Source organism: Brienomyrus brachyistius, chromosome 23 (assembly GCF_023856365.1).
Source record: "Brienomyrus brachyistius isolate T26 chromosome 23, BBRACH_0.4, whole genome shotgun sequence".
NCBI lineage: Eukaryota > Metazoa > Chordata > Actinopteri > Osteoglossiformes > Mormyridae > Brienomyrus > Brienomyrus brachyistius.
The window spans coordinates 4,291,340-4,319,278 of NC_064555.1; the positions used below are offsets into that span (position 1 = coordinate 4,291,340).

General features: G+C 41.3%; 1 protein-coding gene, 1 long non-coding RNA gene and 1 pseudogene across 4 annotated transcripts; 1 reads left to right on the forward strand and 2 right to left on the reverse strand.

The window, feature by feature from the left end:
* Positions 1 to 295: 295 nt before the first annotated feature.
* Positions 296 to 1,553, reverse strand: LOC125719023 (fatty acid-binding protein, heart-like; annotated as a pseudogene).
* Positions 1,554 to 2,796: 1,243 nt separating this feature from the next.
* Positions 2,797 to 4,790, reverse strand: LOC125719024 (uncharacterized). The gene is made up of 3 exons (XR_007385002.1): positions 4,686 to 4,790; positions 3,090 to 3,202; positions 2,797 to 2,819 (listed from the first exon to the last, which is right to left on the reverse strand). It is a non-coding gene; the product is annotated as an uncharacterized LOC125719024 (long non-coding RNA).
* On the forward strand, positions 4,697 to 27,349 carry pag1 (phosphoprotein membrane anchor with glycosphingolipid microdomains 1). Of its 3 annotated transcripts, XM_048993433.1 has the most exons (7): positions 4,697 to 5,073; positions 7,465 to 7,521; positions 20,188 to 20,383; positions 21,309 to 21,360; positions 21,518 to 21,614; positions 22,237 to 22,766; positions 25,101 to 27,349. In XM_048993433.1, the coding sequence occupies exons 3-7, from the start codon at positions 20,247 to 20,249 to the stop codon at positions 25,431 to 25,433; spliced, it is 1,149 nt and encodes a 382-aa protein (XP_048849390.1). In that variant the 5' UTR covers positions 4,697 to 5,073; positions 7,465 to 7,521; positions 20,188 to 20,246; the 3' UTR covers positions 25,434 to 27,349. The 3 variants fall into 3 exon arrangements, with proteins under 3 accessions (XP_048849390.1, XP_048849388.1, XP_048849389.1); XM_048993431.1 differs by lacking the exon at positions 7,465 to 7,521 and having other exon boundaries at positions 4,699 to 5,073; XM_048993432.1 differs by lacking the exons at positions 4,697 to 5,073; positions 7,465 to 7,521 and adding an exon at positions 14,980 to 17,785.
* The last annotated feature ends 590 nt before the right edge of the window (positions 27,350 to 27,939 follow it).

Below are 27,939 nucleotides of genomic sequence, written 5' to 3' on the forward strand. Positions count from 1 at the left end.
TATAATGCCTTGGTGCCCCGCCCTTGCTGGGATAAACTCCAGGCTCCATAAGCAGATATGAAAGATTATAGAAGGAATAAATGCTGCTAATAGCAGCCAGCAGCTGCTTCCTTCCATGTAAAATTTTGTCTGGAAACATTTGTAAACAAGAAGGCTTAATCTACAACTCACACTGCAATTCAGGTCTGGACTGGCCATCTGACATACCAGTCCATCGTACCAAAGCTGTGCAGACACTCAGTGCCCAGATAGAAAAGATGGAGTAAATATTTAATAATAAAAAACACAAAAAATGTAAGACTACCACTTTTAATTAAACATCACAGACACTCCAGGTGTTTCCAGAGACACATATCCATGCGTTTTATTTGTTAAAACGCGATCCAGATACAAGTTAAACTTAAAATTGAACTGGTCCCGGTGTCACTGTCAGAATCTCCTTAATCTTCTTTGACGTATGACCTCATTGCGACCACCTTCCCTATGGTGCATCTCTGTAATGAGAAATAAGAACAATCGAAGTGTTCAGTAGAAAAAAAAATAAAACTTATTACTAAGAATATATTTCAACGAGACTCTACGAATTTCAATCTGCGAAATTATACCCTACAATTAAGGTTTTTGTTATATAAAGTCCATAAACTGGGACATCGGATTATTCAGATCATTATTATTATCGTTACATTTATTTCTTGGCATCAAATTAATATCTTATCTTTATCAACAACAAGAAGGATGCGAGGAAACGAAGCGTTTTCTTACCGCCATCAATTTCCCATCTTTTACTTCTCTTTTCTAGTGTCGTTTCTTTGCCATCCCATGACTGTTTTTGCACAAGTTTGCCATTTTCAAGGGTAAATGTAGTCTGGAAATTGAAAAAGTGAAATTACACACGTCATTTCTTGGAGTTAATACGCTGCATGGCTCTAAGGCGCTGGTGTGAAATCAGCGACAAACGCGCCTTGGTCTTTCTGTCATCCGCGGTGATTTCTTCGAATTCCTCATTCAGCCTGAATTTAAGCTCGGTGGTTTTGAATGTGCTCTGCGATTTCATGCAAACAGCTCCTTGATCGTCAACGCTGAACGTCAGGCTTGGTTTTGCCATGTTTCCCATCTGGCGAGTTGCAAAACCCACACCTGCGATGCACCAAACAAACAGTAAAGTGGCAAACTCAAATTTCAGATTTTACACATAAGTGGAATGCCGAAACCCTAACCTTTAATAGTCTGTGGCATTCTTGCAGTAACATTAAGCATTACTTTTAACTTTCTCTGTGATTTGCATTACGTAGTATTATTATAACCACTGACAAAAGTCAGTGCTATTTTCTGACCATTTCTAACTTGCAAATCAAATTTGGTAGCGAAAAAATTAAAAAGAAAATCTTACCCAAAGCCTTCATATAGTCATCAAAATTCTCACTGGAGACCATTCTCCATGTTCCTACAAACTTTTCAACCATTTTCCTTGTTCGTGATTTTTGATGCTCTAAACGTAGCGCTTTTAGAGTATCGTAATTGTGTCATGTATGTAATTCGTATATAATGGTATTTAAAGAGATGCCCCCGGATGCGTCAGTTTCTTAAGGCCAATCAATGCAATACACGTCACGACGAGCAACTGAATAAGACAACAGTCATAAAGGGGAAGGGTTATCAAAGCACGAGATCTTTGCTCCCTGCCAAATTACAGTAAGTCAGAGGTTGACTCCCCATTTCAGCAGCTGTATTAGTCAATAGATAAATAGTTGGCAAGATGTAGTAGTTTACACAAATTACTATTTCAATTCCTTTGCTTACTTTCCCCTCAATAGGTGGCGCCCTACGTCTATGTCGCGTATTGGGTTGACCGGGGCTGTCTTTGTTATTGAAGAAAGAACTGACGTGGACTTTACCTCTTGACATGTCTTTTCATCCTTTCATGAATTAATATTTCATAATATTCTTTTTCAGGATTCTATTTGTGTATTGTTTAGTTTCTAATCCATTTCCACTACGCGTGCCGTCCCCGCCTGTTGTCTGTTATACAGTGTACGTAAGTTTGTCTGTGCTCTACGGACCCTGCGGATGTGCGTACAAGAATGTCTCCCTGGGATCAATGAAGTTTATATAATCTCATATAATATTAAACAAAGGTTATCGTACCATATCAGGACCGTTAAATTAAGCTGGAAGGATGGAGCCCAAGGGATACGTTTGACAATCCTATTTTCAGTAACATCATAAACAGATGAATGACAGCATGGTGGGTCAGTGGGGGGCACGTACAAGTTACACCTCCATTGTTCTGGGTTTGATATTCACCAAAGTTTGCAAACTTTTCCACTGTTTGCAAAGATTTCCTCCAAGTTTTTTACATGAGAACTGCACTGATGGCTAACAGCTACACCCAGCATGCACTTTACACAGTCACTACGCTATTTTTGGCATCTTATTTTTTTGCCATTTTTATATTATCATTTCTTATTGGTTTTTCTGTTTAAGCAGAATTAAGGGAGCGGAAAATAATTTCACTACACAAATGTAAAGTATATGTTCGTTTTCGTGACAAATAGATATGGCACCAAGTGTGCAGCAAGTGAAATCTTACTAAATAAATTAAAAATCGATATTTCAGGGTGAGCAAAATAGATTCTTTTTAGTGTAATTTATAGATTTATTTTTTTACAAAGAATACACATACATCAATTATGGCGTCATTTACTAATTAACTGCCTCCTTTGAATGTGGGTCTTTGGCTTGGCAACGAGAATTCAGAGCAGAGAGCATTTCGAAGCTGGTCAGTTTCTTGCCCTTCATCAGTAACCTCTCTCCGTCAGCTGAGGAAACAACAAAACAACTTAAGTAAAACCTTACGGGCAGGACCAAATCGCAGCAATCACACATTCTCACACAACATGCCCAGTTCAATTACCATTTTCATTAAATAGTATTTACTGACATTAATGCTATCCTGAGCATTACTTCAAACTGAACATATGCAATTTTTACATGATAGCATTTATATAAAAACACCATGACAAGAAGACAAGATTGTATATGAGGTTGCCTTATGCAGCAATGTGAACTTATTTTACAGTTTTACTTACTGAATGTAATGTTAACAAAGGGGTCAGAGCCGTCATGTTTTACTTCTGCCCTAACCTCGCAGTTCATATTTGTTGATCTTATTTTTTCACTTCCAACCACAGCTAAGAACTCCCTGTAGAAAATATAAGAATATATGACAAATGTAAAAAAAAAGATGGAAGTATGACAAATTCAAATGTAATATGCAAATATTTCCAAACAGCAGCTATTACAATACGCAGTGGGAAAACAAACTAAAAAGAAATTATACTGCTGATGTAAAATTTAAAATGTTTTAAAATAATTTGATCTTTATACACCTGTAAGAAAACGCGATATTCTTTCACAACGTGTTCACTAAATGGTGTGCTACATGGTTATTTGGAGCTTGGTTTCGATAACTTAGTAGTACCATTGATATATAATGAAAACGCTCCTACCTTGTTGAACGCACATTAGATTCAAACGGACAAAATTGCACAATTATGCTCTTTATGTTCTTCAGCAAAACCTTTCCTCTATGGTCGCCATCTTGCTCCAGTTGACCTTTCAACTTTACAATAAAACTACAATTCCCAGCACGGCTGCAAGGCGCCCTGACTGCAGGCTGCAAGACATAGGCATAGCTGTGTATTGTTTTATTTTTGTATTTACGTGCTTAATGAAATAAAATCTATTGCTAGGATTTTTTTATAATCGCTTATTAGTTAATATAAAACATGAAATAATAAAATATTAGAAAATTGTAAAGTATATTTTCAGTGGCATGAGTTATAAGGTTATAATGTAGATTTTCAGTATCATAAGGCGGTATGGAAAACAGATGGATGAATGGCTAGCGGATGGATGGGCGGGACGTACGAATATTTTTTGTTAAAACGGATTCGGGGAAAAAGACTGCCTATTAATATATACTTCTGTCTTAAAGTTGCTATATTTCTTTTACACCAGTAGATGGAAATAGTGGAACACAGGTTGGAATTCGCAGCTTTGGTCGTTCACTGTGTTTCCGGCTAGGCCACAAACACGTCATATGGAGACATTTTTACGTTTAAGTTTAAACTATTGGCAAACTCCGGCTTTTTATTTATTTGTTTTTTTTGTTTGTTTGTTTGTTTGTTTATTTCCACATCTGAGTAACGTATTTTGAGCAGTTTGTGTCACTATCAAAGGAGGTATAACATTCAACCCCTCTGCATGTCCTTTATATTAAAAGGGTGATAGATATGTGACTCTAGGTTGTTATGACCGTAAACGATTGCCCTAAGTTTGGCAAGGGTTCGTTAAGACTCCCTGTACTTCCGTTTGTTTAGAGTTTTTTGTTGGTTTATCCATCTATCTATTCAGTATAATTGTGTTTGATTATTTCGTATTCAATAGTTTTTGCATGTTGTTGGGGGGGGGGGGGAGAGAGAGACACAGTGATGCTTCCTGTGCATATTGATTCTCACAGGACGGTCCATTTCTAAACCCATCATTGGCCACGGCACAGTTATTCCATGTATCACGTCTGATTCAAATAAGAGATTAATGAGTTATATTTAATATGATTGCCCAACAGTGGAGTATTGAACTACCTGGAATGGCTGAAGGTTCCATAGGGCAGGGTTTCCTACCTTTCTTTCTGCACATCTCCACTGGCTTCATCTGAAGAAGATTTGCGTTAATATGCAGAACTGAGCAACAAGATGGGAACTACTTTTCCCAGCATGCACAGCGCCGCTCCTTAGCGTTCGCTTCTCTTTGATATCGGAACGAAGAAGGGGAGGAGTAGCGTAGCGGCTTCGGTCTCAGTTCGGCAGGTCCACTGTGTAGCACGATGCGCGAAAAATAGAGAAATATTTAATTAAGCTGTTTTTTTAACTGTATTCACTCTTTGCAGCTTTTCAAGAACGTTGCCGTTTGACCAAAAATTCTCATTTTCTCTAGGTGGGTAAGAGCTTAGATATAAGTCGGGTTTGAATTTAAGTGAACGACCGAAATTTTATGGAAGATCCGTTTTCGGTAAGTGGTTTTACAGTACCTATTCTCACTCGAAGTTGGTTAATTTGTGATTGGTTTTACAAAGCAGTTTAAGACTGAAATTGCAGGGTTTCAAATTTAGTGTACGGTTGCTATGGAAGCGCTATGAAACTTCATTGTATCCGGTCAATTTAATGCCGCAGGATGCCAGGGGCTGCATTAAAACAGAAACACCATGAGGAACTGCGGTAGCGCAGAGATTCTTTACAGGCAGCTATCAAAGAGGATGCATGAATAAACAGTGGAGATACGAGATTGACCAACAATAACACGTTTTGCAGAAAATGTATTACTAGGGACGGGTTTGAAAATTTAGTTACCTTTCAAAACACATACGTACATACATGCACACATATGTATTTGTGAGACAGAATGTACTGCTTCATTATTCCCTTATTTGCAAATACCCCTGCTCTTTATGACACTGCCGACATGTATTTATTCAGGGTTGTTTTAGCTAGATGTTACCGCTGGCCGTGTTTCTGCTAAAGATGAAAGCTTTGTAGTAATACGTAGTTGTCTGTTTTCACGTACAAGAAACCATTTTGTGTGTCAATGCCAAAATTAGGGAAATGACGTGGAAATTGATTGTCCATGGCAATGCATGCTGAAGATGCAGAAAGCGGTAGTATTTATTTAACTGCTGATCCTTGTCTGTGGAATAAGTTTATCACCGTATTTGTTTCTCTGGCAGAATGATTTCCATTTAATTGTCTTTTATTGGCATTTCGGATAAATTATTTAACCCAGTTCATGCAGCGATTAGGGATATGGACGTTTTAAACGATTAACTTCCCTTTTCTATTTTCGAAACGTCTTTGAGTGGAATTGGGCGTTCTGACACCTGCTGTCTCCTAGCATCTTATTGGACGGCCGATGCGTGATTGACAGGACTGCCCCGCCCCATATCGTCGGTATCTTCTTGACATATAGTGCAGTAAATGGTACAATACATTCCTATTCATGTTATTCCAAAGCTGTGGTTTGCTATGACCTCAAGACTTGTGGATTTACAGTGGTCAGTGGGTAGTTATAATTATGAGTAATAATTGGGAAAGGGAGTGGTTGAGAAGGTCACAGAACTTTCCATGGTATATGTGTTTTGATGCCTATCTGTACTTTGTTGTAGGTACATATGTTCACATGCCAGACAGTTGAAAATAGTTTTTCAGTTGATATGAAACCCCTTCATTATACGAGTACATTACATTTTAATTCCACGCGCTTTGCTTTCAAATTTCAAATCTGTTTCCTCAACTATCCTTGTCATTTTCTTTTCATATATATGTGTTTAAAAGAAATGCATTCCTCAAATTCCTACTGTATCTTCTTATCATTCTTTTCAGTGCTTAATCTGTGAGGTATTGTCCACACAAGGAATGTGTGTGCAGTTTGTTTTTAATGTTGGTGATGAATTATTAATATCATACACGTGTCAAAATTTTATTAATGCATACGTCCTTCTGTCTCAAGAATCACAGGAGCCATAACGCACACCAGTACCAGTAACAGCACACTTGGGCAAGGTTATTCTTGACAGCTCACTTGAGCTCAGTGTGTTTTGCTGGTGGTAAAAAGCTGGATGGCCCAGAAAGAGCTGAAATGAACAACAGAGCCATAGAGACTGTTCACACTCGGAGCTGGGACTGCACAAAAATCTAGTCTATTGGGAGTTGGCAACTCTTTAGGTCTTACTGTAGAGAAGTAGGCTGACCACTTGTCCGTATTGCGTCCAGACAGTCCTGTTTTCAGTCCTCTGTCTGTACCGCTGTTGGGTGTCCTCCTTTTGCCCCCCTTGTCCTCCTTTTGGCCCTCTTGTCCTCCTTTTGGCCCCCTTGTCCTCCTTTTGGCCCCCTTGTCCTCCTTTTCCCAACCCTCCTACCCACCCACCGAAAACAGATGAAACACCCAAACACGCATACTGCCAAGAACAGGCCTGCCTGCAATTCTTTTTAGGCCGTTATCTCGAGATAACGGGATCTTGATAGATATACCGTTCCCGGCTTTCGTAGTATGTGAATGATATAACCCACCCTAACCCCCCCCCCCCCAACCACTTTTCATGGTCGTCCTCCTTTTAGAGCCTTAATCTTCTAGCTACTCTCCTTTCCAGAGTCACGCTGCCGGTCACCATAGTGAGAAATGTTGCCGTGCATTTTACGGGAACTTAGGACGAAGCAATTTTCATTTACACATTTCTTAGAATGCGATCAAGCTTATAGTTTAAAGTGTCTCCTTGTTTAGTTGCCAAGCAACAGGACTTGGTGTTGCTCTGCACGCTTTAGCGTGAGAAGCTGCATGTTTAATGTGCTATTTTTTTCTTCCGTTTTTTTCTCTTCATGGTAAATTGTCTTGTGATCACCCTGAGTGAAGCTTGAAAACCAGAAATGGGGAAGTGTGAATTGTTGACATGTGCTCCGCCCTTGGTGGGTAAGCAGCAGTTTTACCCTCATTTGAAAGCTTATTGCTCAGCTTTGTGTTTCAGTCATGCGTCTTGAGCTGGTTTCAAAACCGCATACTGTGACCAGTATATACTGCCTACTGTTAGTCAGTGTGGTATCCAGTATGGCAGCTTTTTCGTAAGAATTTCATAGCATAACTTCCCTACAAGCCTTTTAAATCCATAATGACCATTTCCTACAGATGAGGCATCATTTAAAACAGTGTACGGTGTTAAGAACATGAGAGGACGATAAAAATCCCTGTATGTTGTTCTTCCTTCTCCTCAAACATGAAGGATGAGTGAGATACATCCTAGCTGGACGGGACCAATCCCATGATTCACTGCATCCCAAGTTCATCCTTCACAAGAAACGCTCTTGCCAAGACCGAATATACAGTCTTTGTGTTCTTGGTATTGAAAAACACTTCCTGTATCTTCGAAATCAGTACGACATCCAGGTATCTTTGGTGTACGGGAAATTGAAGATGTTTCGCCTACCACGTACAACACTACTTTTTGGATCAAATCAGCAGATACTAGTAGTATAGTATAGGGTTTCAAATATAGCCTCGCTTTATAGCTCATTTTGGTCAAGGGTTTCCGTCTCTGTGGCAAACAGCTGGTTAGCTTTACTTTTCTGGCAAGATGACACAACTCAGATACGAAGTCTACAGATATGAGGTCATGTTTTGTTTTTCCACAATTCTCTGCTGTATACGGCGATGGATGGATGGATGGATGGATGAGATGGGAACAGGCCAGCAATGAAGCTCCGTGCTTATAGCACCACAGCTTGCAGCCCACAAATTTGTGTATGTAAAGTTCATATACCCCCCCCCCCCTCAGGGTTACTTGGAATCCCTCTGGATATTCCAGTTTCCTCCTAATGACCAAAAACACGTGTCTGAGTTATCGTTAGCATGTAAATGCATGTTTCCCAGGATAGAGAGGGGAATAACCGTTTCCCAGTTAGGCTCCGTGGGAACATTTGTACTCCTCAGCTGTGCCCTCGAGTTCCTCGGCACGGAGAAAGAGTTGAAGCCTCCTCGGTGTCCAGATCTACACTCTTTTGAGCTCTTCCAAGACCCGGCTTCCATTGTTTTTTGTATTTCCTTTGTGCTGACGCAGAAAAGGCCATCTTTTGTTTTTGTTCAGCCCGTCTCCATTCCTGTGTCTAAATAACAGCCCTGTGTCACCCTCCCCTTCACTGCCACATGGACCTCATGCTCCTCTCACCTGCAACATAGTTCTTCTACTGGATTGATGTTTATTCCTCCTTTTGAACATTTAATTTTTTATTTTAGTTAAGTTATATCAGGACGAATAAGTGCCTAAGAATGGAGGGAGCTGCCCAGATATTTGGATTTTTGATGTGAAATGTAAAGGACGAGTATTTTAATTTTGAAATTTGATGTTTTTTTTTTTTTTATGTTTAGGTGTCAGCATGATTAGGGACCTTAACACAGAAAATCTCCTTCCCAGGAATTTCATTATTGAATTTAATGTATTTAATGAATTTAATGTAAGGCGTACTATTTAGGAACAATTCTAAAACTTGTGTCCAACCCTAATGCCGTGTGACCTTGTTTGACCAGCCAAAGAAATCAAATTTAGCAGCGTTTACAAAATCACTTCCATCATGTGAAACTTGACCATGTGGCGACATTTTAGAAAATCCCCATCTGTCGTCCGTTCCCTGTAAGGACGCCTCCAAATGAGGGGCTTCCATGAGAAATCTCAGTACTTATTATCCGTGTGCGTGATTGCAGGATTTCTGTACTTTTACCTTGCAGTGCTTTTTGCAGCTCGTACTTTTCACAATTAAATGACCACTCCCACTTCCTTTTCCTAATCGGGTACAAGGAAATGGGGTTTGTTATCTACCAAACCCATATTAATAAAACTGCAAAACAAGAATGAGAAACAAAGGTCATCTCCTGAAGCATTTTGCCGTTTAGTTTTATGACTTAGCTCTTTAATTCATGTGTCGGTCTCCTTTCACCTGCATTGCTGGTTTTGACTGATGTGGTTTGTATCGGTCAATGTATCGCACCCTGGGTATTTCATATGGGGCTGGACACTGGAGTTACCTAAGAGTTAAAAACCGCAGGGCCCTTCATACTGGTATCTACATCAGCCTAATGTTGCCGTGTTGGGATTTGTTGAGCAATGTCATGCTTCCTCTTTGGGTAGCCATTGCTAGCCGCTAAGTGCTGTTTGGCAAGAGCATAGCGATTTTGTACGTGGGTCACATGTAGTTTCCTTGTGCTGTTAAGGCAAATTCAGTGAGAGCATCAAAGCCGAACCCACGATTGGACATCAGATGGCATGTTCTCGGTATGAATATGTGCTCTAAAGAGTTAGGACGGTTGCCTGGCTTTCTGATAGTCTACCGTTTTCTTGGTTTCATTTGGTATTTTTACTTTATGTTTTAACTTTAAGAATGGCAGCTCCCATTCGATCCCATACTATCCCAGACAGGCAGCGTTGCAAAGTCTAAGCATTGTGCAAATGTTGATTTTTCTAATACTGCATGTATTTTTGTAGTTGTTCATGGAAATTAATTGAGCACAATGACAAGCCAGTGATTCTGAAACTCATTTCATTGCCTGCATCTACCCCTGTTTGCTGTACTGTTGTGCATTTGTTAAACTTTGATTCGATTTTGATTTGAAAAGGATGAACGGATCTCTGCAACACCATTTAGGGGAGGTGCCAGAAAAGCCTGTTATTTATGTCGGCTCTCAATTAGGCTTCTGATTTGGGGAAATCTTCTGTCGATTGTGAAGATTATCGAAGACCTGAGCTGAAGAGCCCGTCCAAGGTCACGCTTTGTCTGCCTACGGGATCTGAAAATTTCTTGCAGAAATATTAAGGTACTCGATATCTGTCAGAGAGTAAGTTAATTCAGTCCCCACAGACAGAAACCTTGCATTCATGTTATTAGGCCTATCACCCAGCACCTGTTCCCATTAGGGTATCAGTAGGTGTTTTCCCTTGTCATTCTGCCAAAATTTTGCTGCATTCGCATAATTTTGTTGCGTTTAAAGGTGCCCAGTGACAGTCGCTTGGTGGTTGTCGCTGCTACTTTGCACTTTCAGGCTTTGGAGTTTGAGGCCCATCTTTGCTCTGTCTGCTGAGGTTCAATGTTCTCGCTGTTGCGTGGGTTTCCTCTGGGAACTCCGATTTCCCCCCGCAGGCCGAAGACATACAATTATAGCCTGTAAATTGCCCGTAGCTTATGTTTGTGTGCGCGTTCTGCGTCGGGCTGGCGTCCTGCCCAGGGTGTTACCCCTGCTTTGTACCCTGCTGCTGCCTGGGATGCACTCCAGGCCTCCTGTGAATCCCCCCTAACCAGGATGTGGGTGTCACAAGCTCTCTATAGATTTGCACATCTTTTTCATATTACAGTCACAAATTCTGTCTCCAAATAAAGGGATTATGGGTGAAATGTGAGCCTCCCTCTTGTCTGAGTTAATGCATAAGCTGTAATATATCCTGCCTTAGATACTATTACAATTCATTGGTTTCAGTAATGCACTTGCAAGGACTGAAGCGTTAGAGGATTTCACTGGAAACTGAAGTGCAGTTTGAAGGACAGTGGTTGTTGCCTTGTCATCAGCCAGCGGTTCCCCTCTTGCCTTTTCTCTCTCTGACTGACATACGTGTAAACAGGCCATAAGAGGGAGATTGACTTCGTTGCTCAAACTTAAGTTGTTTCCATTGTCATGGCAAAAGTGGGGGTAGTGTCTGGCTCAGTGGGTTAGGCTCTTGTGCCTGTGACCGGAAGAAAATTTTTGCTCTTGAGCAAGGCTCTTATCCTTAACTGTTCTGAGGGTGGCTAAGCCTGCCTTCTTAAAAATATACTGTATGTCACTTTGGAAAAGCATCCACTAAACAGATGTGCAATGATGAGAAATGTTTTGGGTCAGTTCAGCAACACAGAAACATTCAGCCTTATTACTTTTGTGATGTAAGCTGGAACAAAAAGTTGTAAAGGAGCTGTTTTTTTAGAGCGGGGTGTACATGAGATGTAGCTGTAATGAAGGGGGGAGGGGGCTGATCCCGGTGCCAGTCCTGCCTATTTGCATCCCCGCTGACGCTGCTTATCATGAGTAGCTATAGTGTTGCTAGCAGCCACACACATGATAAGCAAATGGCTAATATATGATGTCATGCTTTTCTGTTCGTTTTAATGTTGGGCTTTAAAAACGGAGTGTACAGCTAATGTTAGGGTCACATGGAGTGGGGTTTGAATCCCTGACCTCGGGGCTGTGATGTCACACATTTTAACAACCTCACTGTCTGTGTGTTTTTGTTTGTTTCGCATACTTGCATAAATCGCATTTGGGGATCAAAATGCAGTAAAACCTGAAACTTTCTTACTATTGGGGACATTTGTTAGGTCACCATTTGGATAACCTCAGTTTTATAAAAATCTGTGGCTGCAACCAAAAGACCCAAAATGGCAAAAGTCTTGTATTTTGTTTGGTTACTTATGGTTAAGGTTAGAGCTGGGTGGGGGTTAAGGGTGATGTGACTGGGATTTCCCCAGTCCCTACCTAGATAGGTGTGCCAACATCAGTGTTTCCCCTACCATTATATTAGGGGGGCACCCCCCCCCCCAAAGGCACCTCCTGCCCCCCCTTGAAGGTCAAGTTAATTTTATTAAATTTTATTTTCTATATAGTGCCAGATCACAGCAGAAGTCATTTAAGGTTACCATTCCTATAGAACAGCTCTATACATTGTCCTTTTATTAAACGAACTAAATAGCCGTATGTTATTTATCTTATTTACACGACAGCTTGTCATTTTTCTCTCTACACGGTCGCGCGTTTACAATTCTCCTCTGCTCTCTGTATCGCGCATGCCGGAGCTCCGCCCCCATGCGTGCGCACAGACACGTGCGCGCACACACAGGTGAGCTCACTCCCACCAGCGGACAGAGAGCACGCCTCAGAAAATATGTCGCGTCAATCACCTGAAAAGCTGACAAAATTATCTGCGTTTTTTAAACGTTCCCAAGGTGGAGAAGATGGCAACACTCACTCTCCTGCGAGTAGCAGAAACTTTCTGATGTTTAGTTCAGTTGTTATATTTACTGCTGTCATTAAAAGAAACACATGAACCTGTTGCCCCCCCCCAAAGCTGTAAACCTAGGGGAAACACTGCAACATTGCAGTGTTTGTGTGTTTGTTTGTGTGTGTGTGTGTGTGTGTGTGTGTGTGTGTGTGTGTGTGTGTGTGTAATACTGTCTCTGGAAACTTGTGATATCTGATTGAGGGCAGAAGTCGCTGTTCATAGTGTTGAACATGCAACAGACAAATTTTGGCTTGTGTCATGAGTGCAGACCCTGAAGTCTGATTATTTACATCTTATTTCAGTCTTATCAAAATATCAAAAATATCACACGGAAATATCAAAATGTCATACATTGTCACTCAGTATTTTCATTGCTTTTTTTTTTTAAGCACCTGGCCAGGATGATTTCTGGAGATTCCCGGCTCTTCCGTGATTGTTCAGTCCCCAGTACAGTCCCTGTCACTTACAGTACATGCACTGCACTGTGGTGGAATCCCCCAGCATTAGTTATGTCCAGTCAGGCACATAGTTGAAAGCCAGAGTTTTAAGTAAAGCAATTCATCTTTCATCGCTTGAACCATTTGTCATCAATATAAGCAAAAATACGGGCCCCTCTTTTTCCTGTCTACTTCAGTTAAGTGGAAGTAATCCTTTTTTTTGAATTTCTCAGGGTCATCCTGGCTAGGCCATGATTTGTTGAAATGCATGTGGCATGGTCACAGCCCTAATGCGTGGTGTTTTTATGCAAACCCATAACCTACCAGCAGTTGGGCGTTACATAGCACTGTTGGAGGGAGTTGAAGCCTGGCTGCTGGTTGGTGAAGACCTTTGGGGAGCGGTGCTTCTGCTATATGTAGGGGTCAGAAAGGGCTCTCAAAGTATTAAATGTAAATACCTACAAGGGCGGGTTTGGGGGGGGGGGGGCTGTGATCATTCTCCATGCCCTCGTGGCATCTTCACCTCTGAACCCGTTCCCGTGGACTGATGGAGCGAAACTCTGACAAGCCGCATCAGCGTTCTTGAAATGCAGTTGGGATTCCGGAATATTCCCACGAGAGGGTTTGCTTACAGCATTTATTTTTAGGTTCACAGGAATGCTGCTGTGATCTACTCGGGACTGGGCAGGTGTCCAGCTTATTTTAAAGACTGAGTGTCCTTGGATGGATTCTTGGCTTCACACTGTGTTGAATGTGTAAAAGCCCTGCATATGGAGACCTAATGAATAAAAACATCAATTACCATGTAAAAACCCTCTAGTGTCTAACTGAGTTTAAAGGTTTTTTTGCTTATGTCTTCATATCTATTGTTGTGGAAAGGCAGGTTGTAAGTAGTTCATACATGCTTCCATTTAGGCCTGAGTGGAGGTTATACCCAGACCCGATTTGAATCTTAAATGTTGTCTTGAATTTTTTTGCCTGTCTTTGTGGTAACCTATCACAAATCTTGTTTAGTGTTTATCTAGTGGTAGAATTGTGAAGACAGGCAAGTGAAAGAGACGACCCTAGATCGCTAGCTGATTCTATAACGTTGATCCTTGTAGAATCCCCGCTCTTCGGAAGACTAGCTATGCTGCTTTTTTCAGTTTTTTATTCTGTTCCATTTGCTACCCCATTCCGTTATCCTCCTGCTTCACATACATTTTCCATCAGTGACCTTGATTTTCTTTTTAAAGCATTTGTTTAAGAATGACATGTAAGATGTTGTGTGTGTTACAAAAAAAATAAAAATGTATTTATTATTACAACTGATGAATATTAGATCTGTTTTAAGAGACATTCTAGCAGAAGTCCTGATAATTTCAAAGGGTTTTCCTCACAACTAAACAGCCTAGGAAAATGAATTTTGAAATTAAATATATCTTTTACTTGAAACGTTCTTAAACAATTCAAGCAATTTCATAAGTTGCCAGTCAGAGAAATCTATATTTCTGTTTATTTTTTTTGGACAGAATTAAAATTCATCTTCTTATGAATATGAGGTTAACCCATGTGTTCATTTCGCCCTGTACCCTACGAAGAATCCTTATCTTACTGTTAGCACTGAGGACGCATCAGTAAACAATAGGTAGTGGGTGTCTAATCAAAGAAAAGATTTCTTAATAGGAAATGTAGTGGAGGTATGCAACCTTGTAGGTGAGGTTTTAACCTTGTAGGTGAGGTTTAAACCTTGTAGGTGAGGTTTAAACCTTGGATTCATTCAAGTCGACACCAGATATATATTTTCCATCACTTGGAAATTTAAAAATCTGAATAATGTCCTGGGCAAGTCTAAATTGTTTTTTTTTTTTTTAAATAATAAATATGTGTTTGCATGGAACTTAATATGTTTTCATTGATAGATAATATACATAATAGTGGTACAGTTCAAGTACATCTTGGTCGTTGGTGGCAGTGGAAAAGTGGCAATAGATAATTTGTGAATTTTTCTGTGTTTTGTATATCTGGTTGGTTTTCCATATCTTTTGGTTCTGGGAAAGGTTCATTGCTTGGAGAATTTCCCATTTGATTTACATGTCATAAAGTATGAAGGGTGGTTTTCTGGGAGCGTGGAAAGCAGGGTGGGGGCCCGTTCCGGAATGCATTCAGCGATTCCAAACCAAACCAAGGAAAGGAACTGGAGTTTTGATTGGAGAAAAAGTATGAGGAACAGAATTGGAATTGAATTCAGATTTCAGGGAAATTTACATTCTTACTCCAGTTGCATTTCCTGATTAGTACCATCAGCCATTTTTCGTAGTGGAGGACGAGGGAATTTTGTCGGCTCATTCACTTCTTAGCACCTCGCTACAGTCTTCCAAGTCAGTACCACTTACTTAATGTTTCACCATCTGTATTATATGATGTGGTTGCTATATGCATTCACAGGACCTTCTCTATGGATTTGTGGAGGTCAGAGGATGATTATCAGTAACATTTACCAAAAACATACCGGTTATCGTGTGGGCCGGAAAAAAACAGGAATGGCAAAGGGTGACTCCATCTGGCTATAGTCCGTTGCTGATATTGCTGCTCAGTAAGAGCTGTAGAGCCAAAATCTGTCACCTCCTGCCCCCAGTGTTGGGGAAGTTACTCATAAAAGTAATCAATTACAGACCGTTCAGGTCCAGAAAGTACAAATCCAGACCCAGGTTTTGTTTCAGCTAACCAGTTGATTACTGTGTGGCCGACTCCTTTATACTCAACTGGATTTGTACTTTCTGGACCTGAACTGTTTGTAATGGATTACTTTTGTGAGTAACTTCAGCACTGGCTCCTCCAAACCTGGCTACAACCACCTTGAATACTGGTGCTTCATTAATTGTGATGTATAAGTGCAGAATCTTCATGTGTGGACTTAAATGTATTTGATTGCAATTCTTGTGTCTTAATTCTGTCAGTGCTCAAATATATGCTCACACTGGGGAACAGTTGGGCATATTGAATAACCACAGATGTGTCTCTACCTGACTCTGTCATTTATTCTTTTGATTCATGCCATAATCGCTTGCGCGAGCGGTTCTACACCTTGCAGTGTAACATTCAGGCCCGAACAGCTGAAGTGGCTTTCTGAAGTGTTGATGATGTATATAATGACACGCAGAGATATTCCAGTGTGCTGCTGATAAATGTGGCATAACAGCATGTGGCTCATTCCTTTGTGAGCCTGTTGCCTGTGATCGGAAGGTTGCTGCTTCAAATCCCACTGGAGATTGATGAATTTACAGTTGAGCTCTTGGGTGGGATCTTTAACCACCAATTGCTTTAGGGACTGTCTGTCCCCACTTTCTCAGAAATGTATGTTGCTTTGGTTCATTTCATACACTGGATGCACGTCACTCTGCGTGAGAGATGCGGGCGTTGAGGCCTCAATTCAGCAATATAATGGCATCATTTTTTACATCCCATATTCCCAGATTTTCTTGCATATGTTTTGGGTTCGGTGCCACTGCCGCTCGTATCTTTTTCCACATATAAAATGTTATACTGCTGATGTGATGATATTAACACTTGTTTTTTTTTTGATGATGGCAGACAAAGAGAAGACCGACTGTAATCCAAAGTATGTAAACATTTCCACACAGGCTTACGTTGTTCAGCTGAGCTGCATAAGCAGTGAAGCAGGACACGGTGCCTTGAATACAGAGCAGTGGGGAGGGAAATTAGCATTGGGCTGAAAGGAGGAGACGGAGCTTTAGTAAAAGTGTGCTGAGTGCGATGGACTCGCAGGTCTGGCCGGCGACAGCTGACTGCCAATGGCTAAGCAAAACTTAATCCAGTAATAAAAGTATATATGCATATAAATTATCAAATTAAAAAGAAAAATAGGACATCTGTGGTTATCTATAGCTAATTTGGTTAGTTAACCTTGATTGTCCCCAGGTGGAATTTTCTTTCCACAACACTGTATATTCAAAAAGAATCGACCTCCCGTGCAGCCTGAGAAAAGACAAAGTCCTTCAGTGTTTTGTGTGAACAGTAACCACCAGACCGCAGTGCAGCGCCCTCCTCTCTAACAATCAGCCCCGCCTTTGCTGGTGTTTTGGTAACTTTTCCTGTTAATGATCAAGCTGGACGGGCCTCGTCTCTGTCACCTTTACTCTAATGCCCAAATTCATCAGTGAATTTATGATGAAACACCTGCAAACTGCCCGTCCTTTTATTTCAGGGATCCGCTGACTGTAAAGTTGGGTTAACACATTGTTTGGTGTTTTCTGAATTTTGCTTTGGGTTATTTTTATATCTCACAGCTAGCCGAGAACAGCGGTTTTGCTTGACTTCCTGGTCTTCTAAACATTAGCTAAAGGCTTCTCTTAACCGCAGGAGGAGTGCTGCTTGCGCCTTTTCTGCATTCTGAATTTTTCTTGTGTATATTTCAGTCAAATTTTTTGAGTTCACTGTGTGGGGTTGTGGGCGGAGGGCTGATGCAGAGATACCATAAAGCTACTTCATCACCGTCGGCCCGAGAACAGGAAGAAACTCTGTTAGCTCTGTTTTTCTGGCATGAAAATCTTCCCATTCTCCTGGGACCTGTGAGCTCGTGTGGTCAGAGGGCGCCCAGCTTGGCTGTATCCTGCTGTGCGGGAGGTCATTCTAGCTTTGGACATCGATTCGTTTGGCAGAAACCATGAGAGCAGGGAGCTACCATCCTGTCATGTTCCAGGTGGACAGAGCCTGCAGAGTAGGGATGGTAAGATTCACAGATTTGTCTTGGTGCACCAGCATAAAAGTTTGTGATGCGACTTCCGTGGTTACAAAAGTGTGCAGCGGGTACAGTTTGGAGTGAACTTGGCATACATAGTTAACATCTTTGCATTGGTAAAATCTAATTTATAACTATATAATTATTAGTAGAGGCTGCATGCTTTTACTGCTTAGTAACCAGTATTTTTTGACCAGTTGCTTTATATTTTTATTGATCCCCTCTCCCTCTCTATACTGTCATTGTATCTGTATTGCATAAAATCATATTCTTTTGCGTTGTGTCATACTTGCTTCATATGTCTCTGCAATGTATCGGATCGCTGGCAATGCATCAAGTATCGCATTGGCCTCAGTGACGGAGATGCACATCTGTCCTGCGGGGGGCTTGTTTTTAATGTGTTTCGACTGCATGGTGGTAAATTTAGGTATGAATCCAGGCTGTGAAGACCACATTCTGCTTAGAAGCATTTATCTTTTTTCAGTTCCTTAAACCAGAACACAAAGGCTTCATCTAGAGGCAGCACCAGAGAACGTGTATAGCATATGTGTATACCTATTATGTATAGCATACACTGCATGTGTAAATATGCACTAATGCATCATGATGAATCGATGATTTAGGTGTTGATTCAACTGCATGGGTCTGTAATGTCAGAATCAGTTATATTAGATTTTGTGGGGCAAAATCCTCATTAAAGATACTCCCCCTTCCGAGTTGCATGCTCGTGTGCTCAGAGTAGATGCTCAGAGTAGCAGTATATCTCATTAGTAATTTGAAATTAGGTTCCCATGGTCATATCTGTGAATTTCTTTCAGCAAAGCTAAAAAAAAAAAGGTTCGAATTCAGGTAATCAAAATAATCACGTTATTGATTAATCGAATCGAATTCTGGTATAAGGTGAAAGATTTTTGACGCGCTGAATCGCTCCCTAAATAATCGTAATCAAATCAAATTGCCTTGAGGTTAATAATTAACTCCCTGAGTATATACAGAGATATTTACAAAGTCATTTAAGACACAGATATGAGTATACAGAGAAATGCAGATATACATGTTTACGCACTGGCAAATATCATCTAAATGCACAGTGATAATCGCACAGAAGGGCTCTTTCAGCTGACCTACAACTCTATGAACTACACAAGCATTAAGCCCTGTCTTAGTCAGCAGAAACTGCAGCTGACCGGCCGTGGGGCTGGTAAGCATCCATCATCATCTGCCCTGCACGAAATGTAGCAATGCACCGATGTGGAAATTTTTGCCAATACCAATAACCGATTATATTTTTGTCTTATATTACCGATAATCGGCTAACCTCCAAGCTCCACAAATCTGCCGTGACACTGACGTGACGAAGATCCCAGGAATATGTGTAGCGACCACGTCGTATAATGCAGAAAGGGGGGCATCAGAGAAGCAGCATGGACTGGGAGACTGTAGCGAGGATCTAAGTGGTGAATGAGCCGACAAAATCCCTCGGAAATGGATGGATGCTCCAATGCGATCATCTTCATTATTTTCGCAGTTACATTTTTAGCTCTGGTGCAACTAACTGTGAATATTGACTAAACTCTAAATATTGACCGGCAATATCGACCAAGATTGACACATTCAATCGATGCCGATATCGTCTTTAATGAACATTGGCCAATACTGATATGTTAACCGAGGACTGGATTGAGAAACGCTGCTATAACGAAATATATGACCAGGCCCTGGGGGTTCACAGCAGCCCTGGTGACGCTTTAGCTTTACAGAAGTGACTGGTTTCCATGCTGAATTAGGGAGGTGATGGTAGTATGGTCACCATCCTGTTAGCTATGTCAGGGTCAGTGCTGGCGCTACTGCCCCAACCTGGTATGTTAAGTAATTCCTTTTATTGCTGTTTACTAGCTTACAGGCAAAGAAATGTTATGTGGTCTGGGTGTCAAGGTATGGTATGAATGACTAGCTTAAAACGGTTTATTATTAAAACACTTCGATTTGTCAGGGTCACGTGGAGAATTAAAAAAAAAGTTTTGAATATTTTATCTTATATGAAATTGCATATGTTGCCTACAAGACCGTTTAGATCTGTTCTGTAGCATCCCGGCCAGAGCTGCACTGAGTTCTGACAGATTCTGAGATGGGAGAAGCTACATTCTGAGGGAACGCAATGTTTGTTAACAATGTGGCTGCCCCCTGCTGGGGAGTCCTGGTCTGTCATTTCCTGTCGCTAGATTTGTAATCTGCTGAGAATTACAAATCCCTAAATGAAATACGATACAGTTTCCGTTTGATTTTCCTGTAGGGTTCTTTGGTGGGGTTTGTTTGTTTATTTTTTGCAACAACTGCATATTTGCGTCTCGCTTGGTAATGATGCACCTTTTTCTATTCTGTGTGTCTAGCTGCTGTAAAAAGGCACCCCCCCCTGCAGATGAATCGAACAGCATACGTGTGACGCGTGATGGCTCCAGCGCTGAACACTGTGCTGGGTCCCGGAGCTTTGGCAGTGGCAGTGCAGCCGTTAGTGGGTGTTCTTACCACCATAGCAGCTTTCCTGCTCCTGCTTGTCGTCCTGTGGCTGTGTGCGAGCTGTCAGGGGTAAGTCAGTATGCTGCGTTCATGCGTTTATCCCACTTCACTTTGCGGCCCGAGATGAAAAAACGAGGCTGCATCAGTAGCAGTACTACTTGTAATCACTAAATACTAAAACTTAGTATATGTTTGTGTGATGAGAGCAGTGTGTGGCTCAGTCGGTTAGGATGCTGTACTTGTGCTCAGAAGGGCGCTGGTTCAAATCCTTTGGTTAGAAGAGTAATTTCATTATTGGGACCTCGAGTCCTCAGCGTCTCTAGTGGCTGTCTGGTCCTGTTTACTCAAAGGTGTACTACTGCAGACATTGGAAGATCCGTAACATCACATTTTCTGATTTCAGTTACACTTGAAGCATTTTGAGTTCGCTGCCATCTGATTTGTTTCTAATTTTTGTGTGACGCGTTAAAGTTGTTTTTTTGTTCCTGACATCCATGCTTCTCTCTATAAGAAAATTTTAAGCAAGGTGTTCTGAGTATGTTAGAAAGTGTAATTTTTTAATTAAGTTAATAAAACCAGTTTGTACTTGATCAGAAATTCTGAGGCAGTTCATCTAAAGTTTAAGGCTTTCTGATTTACACATGGCAGAAATGTTGTAGCTGTAGTACTTTATCAGAGTAGATCAATTTTATGCCTTGATTTTTACAAATAATTTTTTTTCTCCCAACTTTTATTAAGACTAGACTGGTATCTGCATAGAAATTAATAATAAAATATGCTTTTGAAATGTAGAATGAATAAATTATTCATGAGTTTCCTCTCGTTTTCCTTTTAGGTTGTAAAGTATAGAAATGTAAATGCTATTATGTCGTGAAAATTTGTGCGGCGACATAATCACCCTTTGTTGTGCACGTCGGGGAGCCGCGTTCAGTGTGCTGCGTGAAATTAGCCAAGCTTTGCTGCTCACTCTGCTTACTTTATTCTCTGTTTCTAGACAAAAGAAAGCCAGCGGGAACATCAGAGACCATGAAAATCTCATGAATGGGGTGTGTATCTTTTGACGGCTTGGATTGAAATCAATCCCCCTCTGTTTCTGTTGCAAGTTTACAACGCGTTTCTTTTTTACCTGTAAAAATATTTCGTAGTTGGTCTCACAGGGGTCTCAGTCATAGAAGTGATTGGAGCCTCTTCTTCTCTCTTCAGGTGTCAGAAAGGGAAGGATTCAGCCAGTCTGTTGAAAGCCCAGCTTTAGACTTGGCTGCCAGCAGCTCTCAGAATGGACCGTTTACCAGCGCTACAGGTAGAATGAATAAAGTCAATGATTGTTATGTTTCTTGTTTAAATGTGCTTCCTTAGCTTGTGGGAGTTTTACATACACAAAAATGTTCTGAGGGCAGAATGGAAAAATGATTGATTTAGAGCAGGGGAGGCCAATCTTATCCGCAAAGGGTTGGTGTACATGTGGGTTTTTGGGGTAAACTGTAGGTCAGCTGTTCACACCCAGGTGTGAGGACTCTTCAGCCAATCAGTCTGCTAATCAGTAATTTAATTATGGAGTTGCAGTGAAGACCCGCATACAGAAAGACCCTTTCTAGATAAGATTGCCCACCCCTGGTTTAAAGAGATGACCAGTCAGGTTGTAGAGGAGGTGGGTCCCAGCAACTAGAGGACGTGGGACGAAGACATCTGATTGGTTGGTCCTGCCTCCTTTTGTTGCCTGGACCCACCTCCTGTGCAATCTGATTGGTTCATTTTTAGTTCTGCCCTCAGAACATTTTTGTGTAAGTAAAACTCCTATGAGTGCTTCCTTATGGGGTTCATTTCCATTAACACCATTAACATACTGGTGTTATGAATGGATGAGGTTAAGCAATGGCATTCTGACTCTGCTAGGCCATTAGCATGGTTCTTCCCATCCACAGTGCTTACAGACGACACGATAGACACCAGTCCCCAGCCTTCAGAGGATATTATGTCCAATCAGTCAGAGCTGAGGTCTTCCAAGTGCCCCCAGGATCGCGAGCTGCCTAGCATCCCCCCTGGCAGACCCTTCGAGGAAGCAGGAGCGGTGGCACAAGCTACCAGCGGCGACGGGACCTACGAGATGGTGAAGGAGACGTCCCGGGATGTCAGCGTGGAAGACTCCCTGTACGAGACCGTCAAGGAGCTGAAGGACTCCAGGGAGGGGTCTGAGCTGGCCGTACTCAATGGGGGCCTCATCCCCAAATCTCCTGTCAGACCGCCCCTGTCACTGGGAGTAGAGTACGCCTCCGTGGACCTCAATAAGAAGAGCCGGTACAGTACCGACCTGGATGCCCAGCGATGCATCCAGTCTCCAACTGAACCGGAATCTGAGGAAGAGAAGCCGCCTCCCATTCCAGACAAAGTCCTGGATGAGAACGAGAACCAACAAATGCCCTGTGTGTCTGCGGCGGGGATGGAGAATGGAGAGGTGAGACGACGGACAGCGATTTGCACGTCGTGTCTGCTTGAGATGTTTTGCTTCTGTGTTATCTTCCGCAGATCCCATGGACTGCGCACCATGCTGGTGCAAAGTAAGCCTCCCGCAAAACAGCTTGGATTCTGCTCCTATTTACCACTATTGCACTATATTTGGAGCAGTGTGTGGCTCTGTGGGCTAAGCCTGTGTGCCTGTAATCAGAAGGTCGCAGGTTCAAACCCAGCCTCAGCCTGTGGGTCCTTGAGCAAGGCCCTTAACCCCCAGCTCCCTGGGCGCCGCTACGGGTGGCAGCCCTTCGCAGACAACTTCCTCTATGGAAAAAAAGAGGAAGTTGTGGGAGGCGTAAAGACAATTAAGTATCTATATTTATTTAAAATATTGTTGATTTACTTAAAAAAAAATGTGTGATTGAAAAGTTCGTAGTTTGAAACTCCGGCCACCACTGTAGCACTGAGCAAGGTATCACCCTCCCACACCGGCTGCTGAATTAGCTGTCATAGCTGCCACAATGTGACATAATGAGTAACAGAGGATACATCTTGTTTTGTGTTCTGTGGTGTCGACAATGATAATTAATCACTTTCATTTCACTTTTTATTGTCATATTTTTGTGCTATTTTTATGGCATTAGCTGAAGCTCTGGAATTAAAATTAGGAACCTGCCAACCCTCAGCTGATAGTAGTAAGTTACAGCTTGTAATCTGCTACATATGACGTCCCATGATGTATAGACTCTAACAGAACAGACCCCTGAAACTTTAACACACTTAAATAATCTCTGGTACAAATAACATTATTTAGTATTTAAATAGGGTTCGTTTGTGTAAAATGAAGACGTTGTACATGATTTTAGATTAGTATTTTTGTAGAATCTGGAGAGAGGTATAGAAATATTTCAAGGATATTAAATTATCCCCATGGCATGCTGACCCCCCCCCCCCCCACTCATCAAACAAAATGGTCACTTACCAACCAACTCTATGCTGAAATGCTCCAATCTGGGTCTGATTCAATTGCCTTAAGCCAAAAAGCAGAAACTATAGGTTCACCAGAGATGTGTGGAAATCCATGCTGGTCACTGGCAACTAGAACAGAATGTCTGTCTTGAAATAATGTGGTTGTGTTTCAGAATCACGGTATGATGGAACTGACTTAAACTTTCACACCAAGTGGTGTGACGTGGCAGTTTCCTATAAAAAGACTATCTAGCTAAAGTGTAAAATCACTCTGCCAGCTTTTCCTGTAGGATGGGGAAGCGGGACTTTCCTAGAATTCATTCATAAGGAGACGTGAATCACAACACACAGACAGACATAAGAAGCCCAAAGCACAGAATTTTCAGGAGCTCCAAGATGGGGATCGGTGGTACGCAGCCGGTGAATGAATTGGTGCTCAGAAATGGTCCCGCCTGTTCTGCGCCTTTTCCAGACACTTGTGCCTCCAGATCTAGGGCGTAGGGGTCAGTTCTGCCTAGTTTATGTTGTGCTTTGTCCCGTTTTTGAGGAATAAAATACAGCATCTGACTGGCATAGATACACCGGCCTTCCTGTCCCGGCAGGTGACGTAAATACATACTGAAATGCAAAAAATATCTGTGATACGTAGAGTTTACGAAAGCCCTAATGAAAAAAGGTGACACGCTGAAAATTTATCAAAACGTTGTCTTTTCATTTTTTGTAATATCTGTTTTTTTAATATATTGTATCATATTTCGGCTCGCATGTGTTTTTCGCTATAAAGGATCTCAGATGGTACGGAAGGTAGACGTGACGTGCGTAAGGGCTGCGAGACCTATTACTTATGTTAATCGAGAACTACCTGTATTCTCACTTGTACGTAATCTCCTCATACACTTCTCGATGTTACATATTGTAGTGCACTGCAGATAAAGTAAAAAAGTTCATCTAAAGGTATAAGAATTAAACAAATTAGTAAATATAATACATTGAATGGATCGTTGTGCTACAGTTTCATCATTACACTCCAAAGCTTTCATTTGTAGGTAGTTGTTCTTGAGCCAGTCAGGTTCAGTGCCCATTGCCATGTGGGTCACTGCATGTGATCATTTAAGGGCATCGGCAGTGTCCCCCCCCCCCCCCCCCCCGCGCTTTCCATTGTGACATTGCAAGTAGTGCATGACCCTGCGGCAGTCATGATGGGCTGCTCATGTCCCACAGGACAAGGACGGTCCAGGTTTGTCCGTTCCCCTTAAACCCCATATTGCTGCGACACCTCGATAAACAGTAGGCAGTCGCATGTGCTATCCAACACCATCTTAAATGAGCAGCGACTCACGCTTTTCCCCTTTACCGTCTCTCCCCATAGCTGTCCGCCTTGTATTCATCAGTCCTGAAGCCTTCGGCTACGGAGAAGGAGAGCGACTACAGCAGCATCGGCGAGATTAAGAGCGTGTCCGAGTCGTCCTCCAGCGAACTGTACGCCACGGTGAAGGACGTATACCGGCAGCCGGGCCTGGGCGGGCGTCCGCCATCCCAGGAGGAAGGCACCGGACACGGGGATCCAGGCTACGAGACCATCAAGATCTGCGAATCAGCCGGAAAGGCGTCTGGGGCTGGAAGCCGGCAGGCGAATCAGTGGGAGCCCGACTACGAGAGTGTGGGGGAGCTGGAGCTGAACAGGGAGATGTCCCGACTCTGACTGCCAAACTGCACACAGCAGCGCATATGCGAGAAGTATTATAATGCTGCGTTTGTTTGTCTGTGACAGGAAGTGACATCGTCACTTTCCCGAGGTACTTCCTTTTGGTCACACTGGTCATTGCGTATCTCAATGTGTCAATGTGAACATCACTGCCATCAGACCTCCGCAGCTTCACGGCTCAGTATTGTGTATAATGCACTTACAATGCATGAAAATCAGTAGGATTAGACGCCCATTTAAAATATCTGTGTGACACATACCGTAGACACATGCTAAAAATGGCGCACAATAGCACAGGAAAATGAAAAGAAGCAGTACAATAGAGATTGTCTAAAATACTTCACCGAAGATCATTACAGTAAAAACCAAGGGAAAGATAACAGTGCATACTGCCGAAAAAAGTCTGGAATATCTTGTCACCACAAGGGCACAGTTGGTGTTTTCAAGGTTTTATTGTGAGAATTCTACTTGATTTTTGGAAATATTTATAGCAGAAACGTAGCAAGTGGTGCATTGTGTGATGACTGTCCCAACAGAGTTCTAGGAACTGAAACGAGTTCCAGATTTGAATAATAAATGACAGATGAAGGAGTAGTATCAGTCACTGGATAACTACATAATAATGGGCTTAATTTAGCCAGTGCAGTGAAGGGATGATGGGAAAATCAGTGGTTCACAGCATGCAGATTTATTTCAGGTATTATTGCTAATAATGTAAACAACTATCTGGCTGTTATGTGTCATAAATATTAGTTCCTTGCTGTAGGTACGCTGACTGTAATCACGTGTAGGGTTCTGAAGCACAAAGAGTGGATTGTGCGGTACTGCAGAAATATTATCCATCGACGGCAGCCCACTGCAGGTCACGACATGTGACTGTGTATTTCTGCCAAAGAGACTTGCCTTTGTCAGATAAGTCTGTAAAACGTCGCTTCATCTAGGCTCTTTTATACGTAATTTTCTTGTCTTTACAATTTAAAGTACAAGTCTGAGATGGCTAGTAGGACATTTGCAATGCACACTTGTAAACTTCATTAAAGGAGCCAAGCACAGTTTTTTCTGACATTACTCAGAAAAATACTTTTGTAGCTTTTTTTAAATTGTGTTAGACAAAGATTGCAGCCAGTTTCATATGGTAAGTGTGTACTGAGACACTTTTATATTCTTTACATATTATGACAATTCCACTTCTATTTGTTGTCTTGCGGGCTATTATAATGTCTGCCTTATTACTTGTATATTCATGGTACACTGCATTGGTACTCGCTGTCTTAATGTAATATGAGCAGTATTTTAAAATGTCTGGGTACTTATTTTATTCAAAAGATTTATTTTATTATTGTTGAAGAATCGCTTTGTGATGCATTGATCCAGCCTGTTTGGATACATTTAAAAATACGTTTCTGGAATGGCAGCTTGTTTAATGTCTTTGACGAGGAAAAAGGACAATGGCATACTCAAAAGAATATGAATTAACTGTACATATCGTTTATCTCATGTGTATCTATAGAAATATACATTAATGAAAACCCCTGGTGAGTTGTTAGACATGAAGTAGACTTTGCACTGACATAAAATAATTTCTAAAGAAAGATCAGATTTCCCAAGTACTGGTAGCATAAAATCTGAAATTGTATATTTGACTATTCCCATTAAAAATGGCTTCGTGTATTAGATAGGCAGTAGTTTTATGTAATTAGTATTTATGAAAGAATTACATTCTTGCCTTTCTGATAATTTTATCAAACACTCGTTACACTGGAAAATGAACAATGGAAATTCCATGAATTTGCTAATATGACAGAATTTCTAGTGCCAAATATGGTATCCAAAAGATTACAATTACAGTAAGATTACAATTCACCTGCAGAGGTTCAGATATTCACTTGGAATAAAAAATAGCAACTTTGAAACGGTCATCGTCATTATTTACTGCTGACTGTTAATAATGTGAATATTATGTAATTGATATTTAAAAATTGTCGATTACTAGTAAATGCATGTATATCATTTATATTTTTAAATATATTTAAAAAAAAATAATGCATCAGTGTCTTTTTTTATGCCTCATGAGCGAAATCATGAAAATCTGGGGAATCCCATTGGAAGCCATCAAGACCAGCTGCTGGCAGAGCCTGACATTCCCACCCGTAATTATTCTAAAATGTGCTGTTTTTCCAATAAACACAATTATAGTAATTTGGAAAACTATAAAAAATAGGGAGTGTTTTATTGCATGTTCTAAAATAATCAGCCGTTTTATGTGTAAGTACAGAGCTGTTTGTGCCTAAAGATAAAACCAAAGCCTTGCGTTGTTCACTGCTTCATGCATAAACATCATCTGCTCCTTATTTTATTTTGTGAGCCTTATGACTTTTTTTAAAACTTGTGCACTTAATGTTATGCCCGTGAGCCTTTAAGAAACAAAATCTCTTTCAGAGTGTGCATTGTCTCTGTGCCTTTGATCAGAAGGTTGTTGGTTCAGATCCCATGCTCAGGAGCA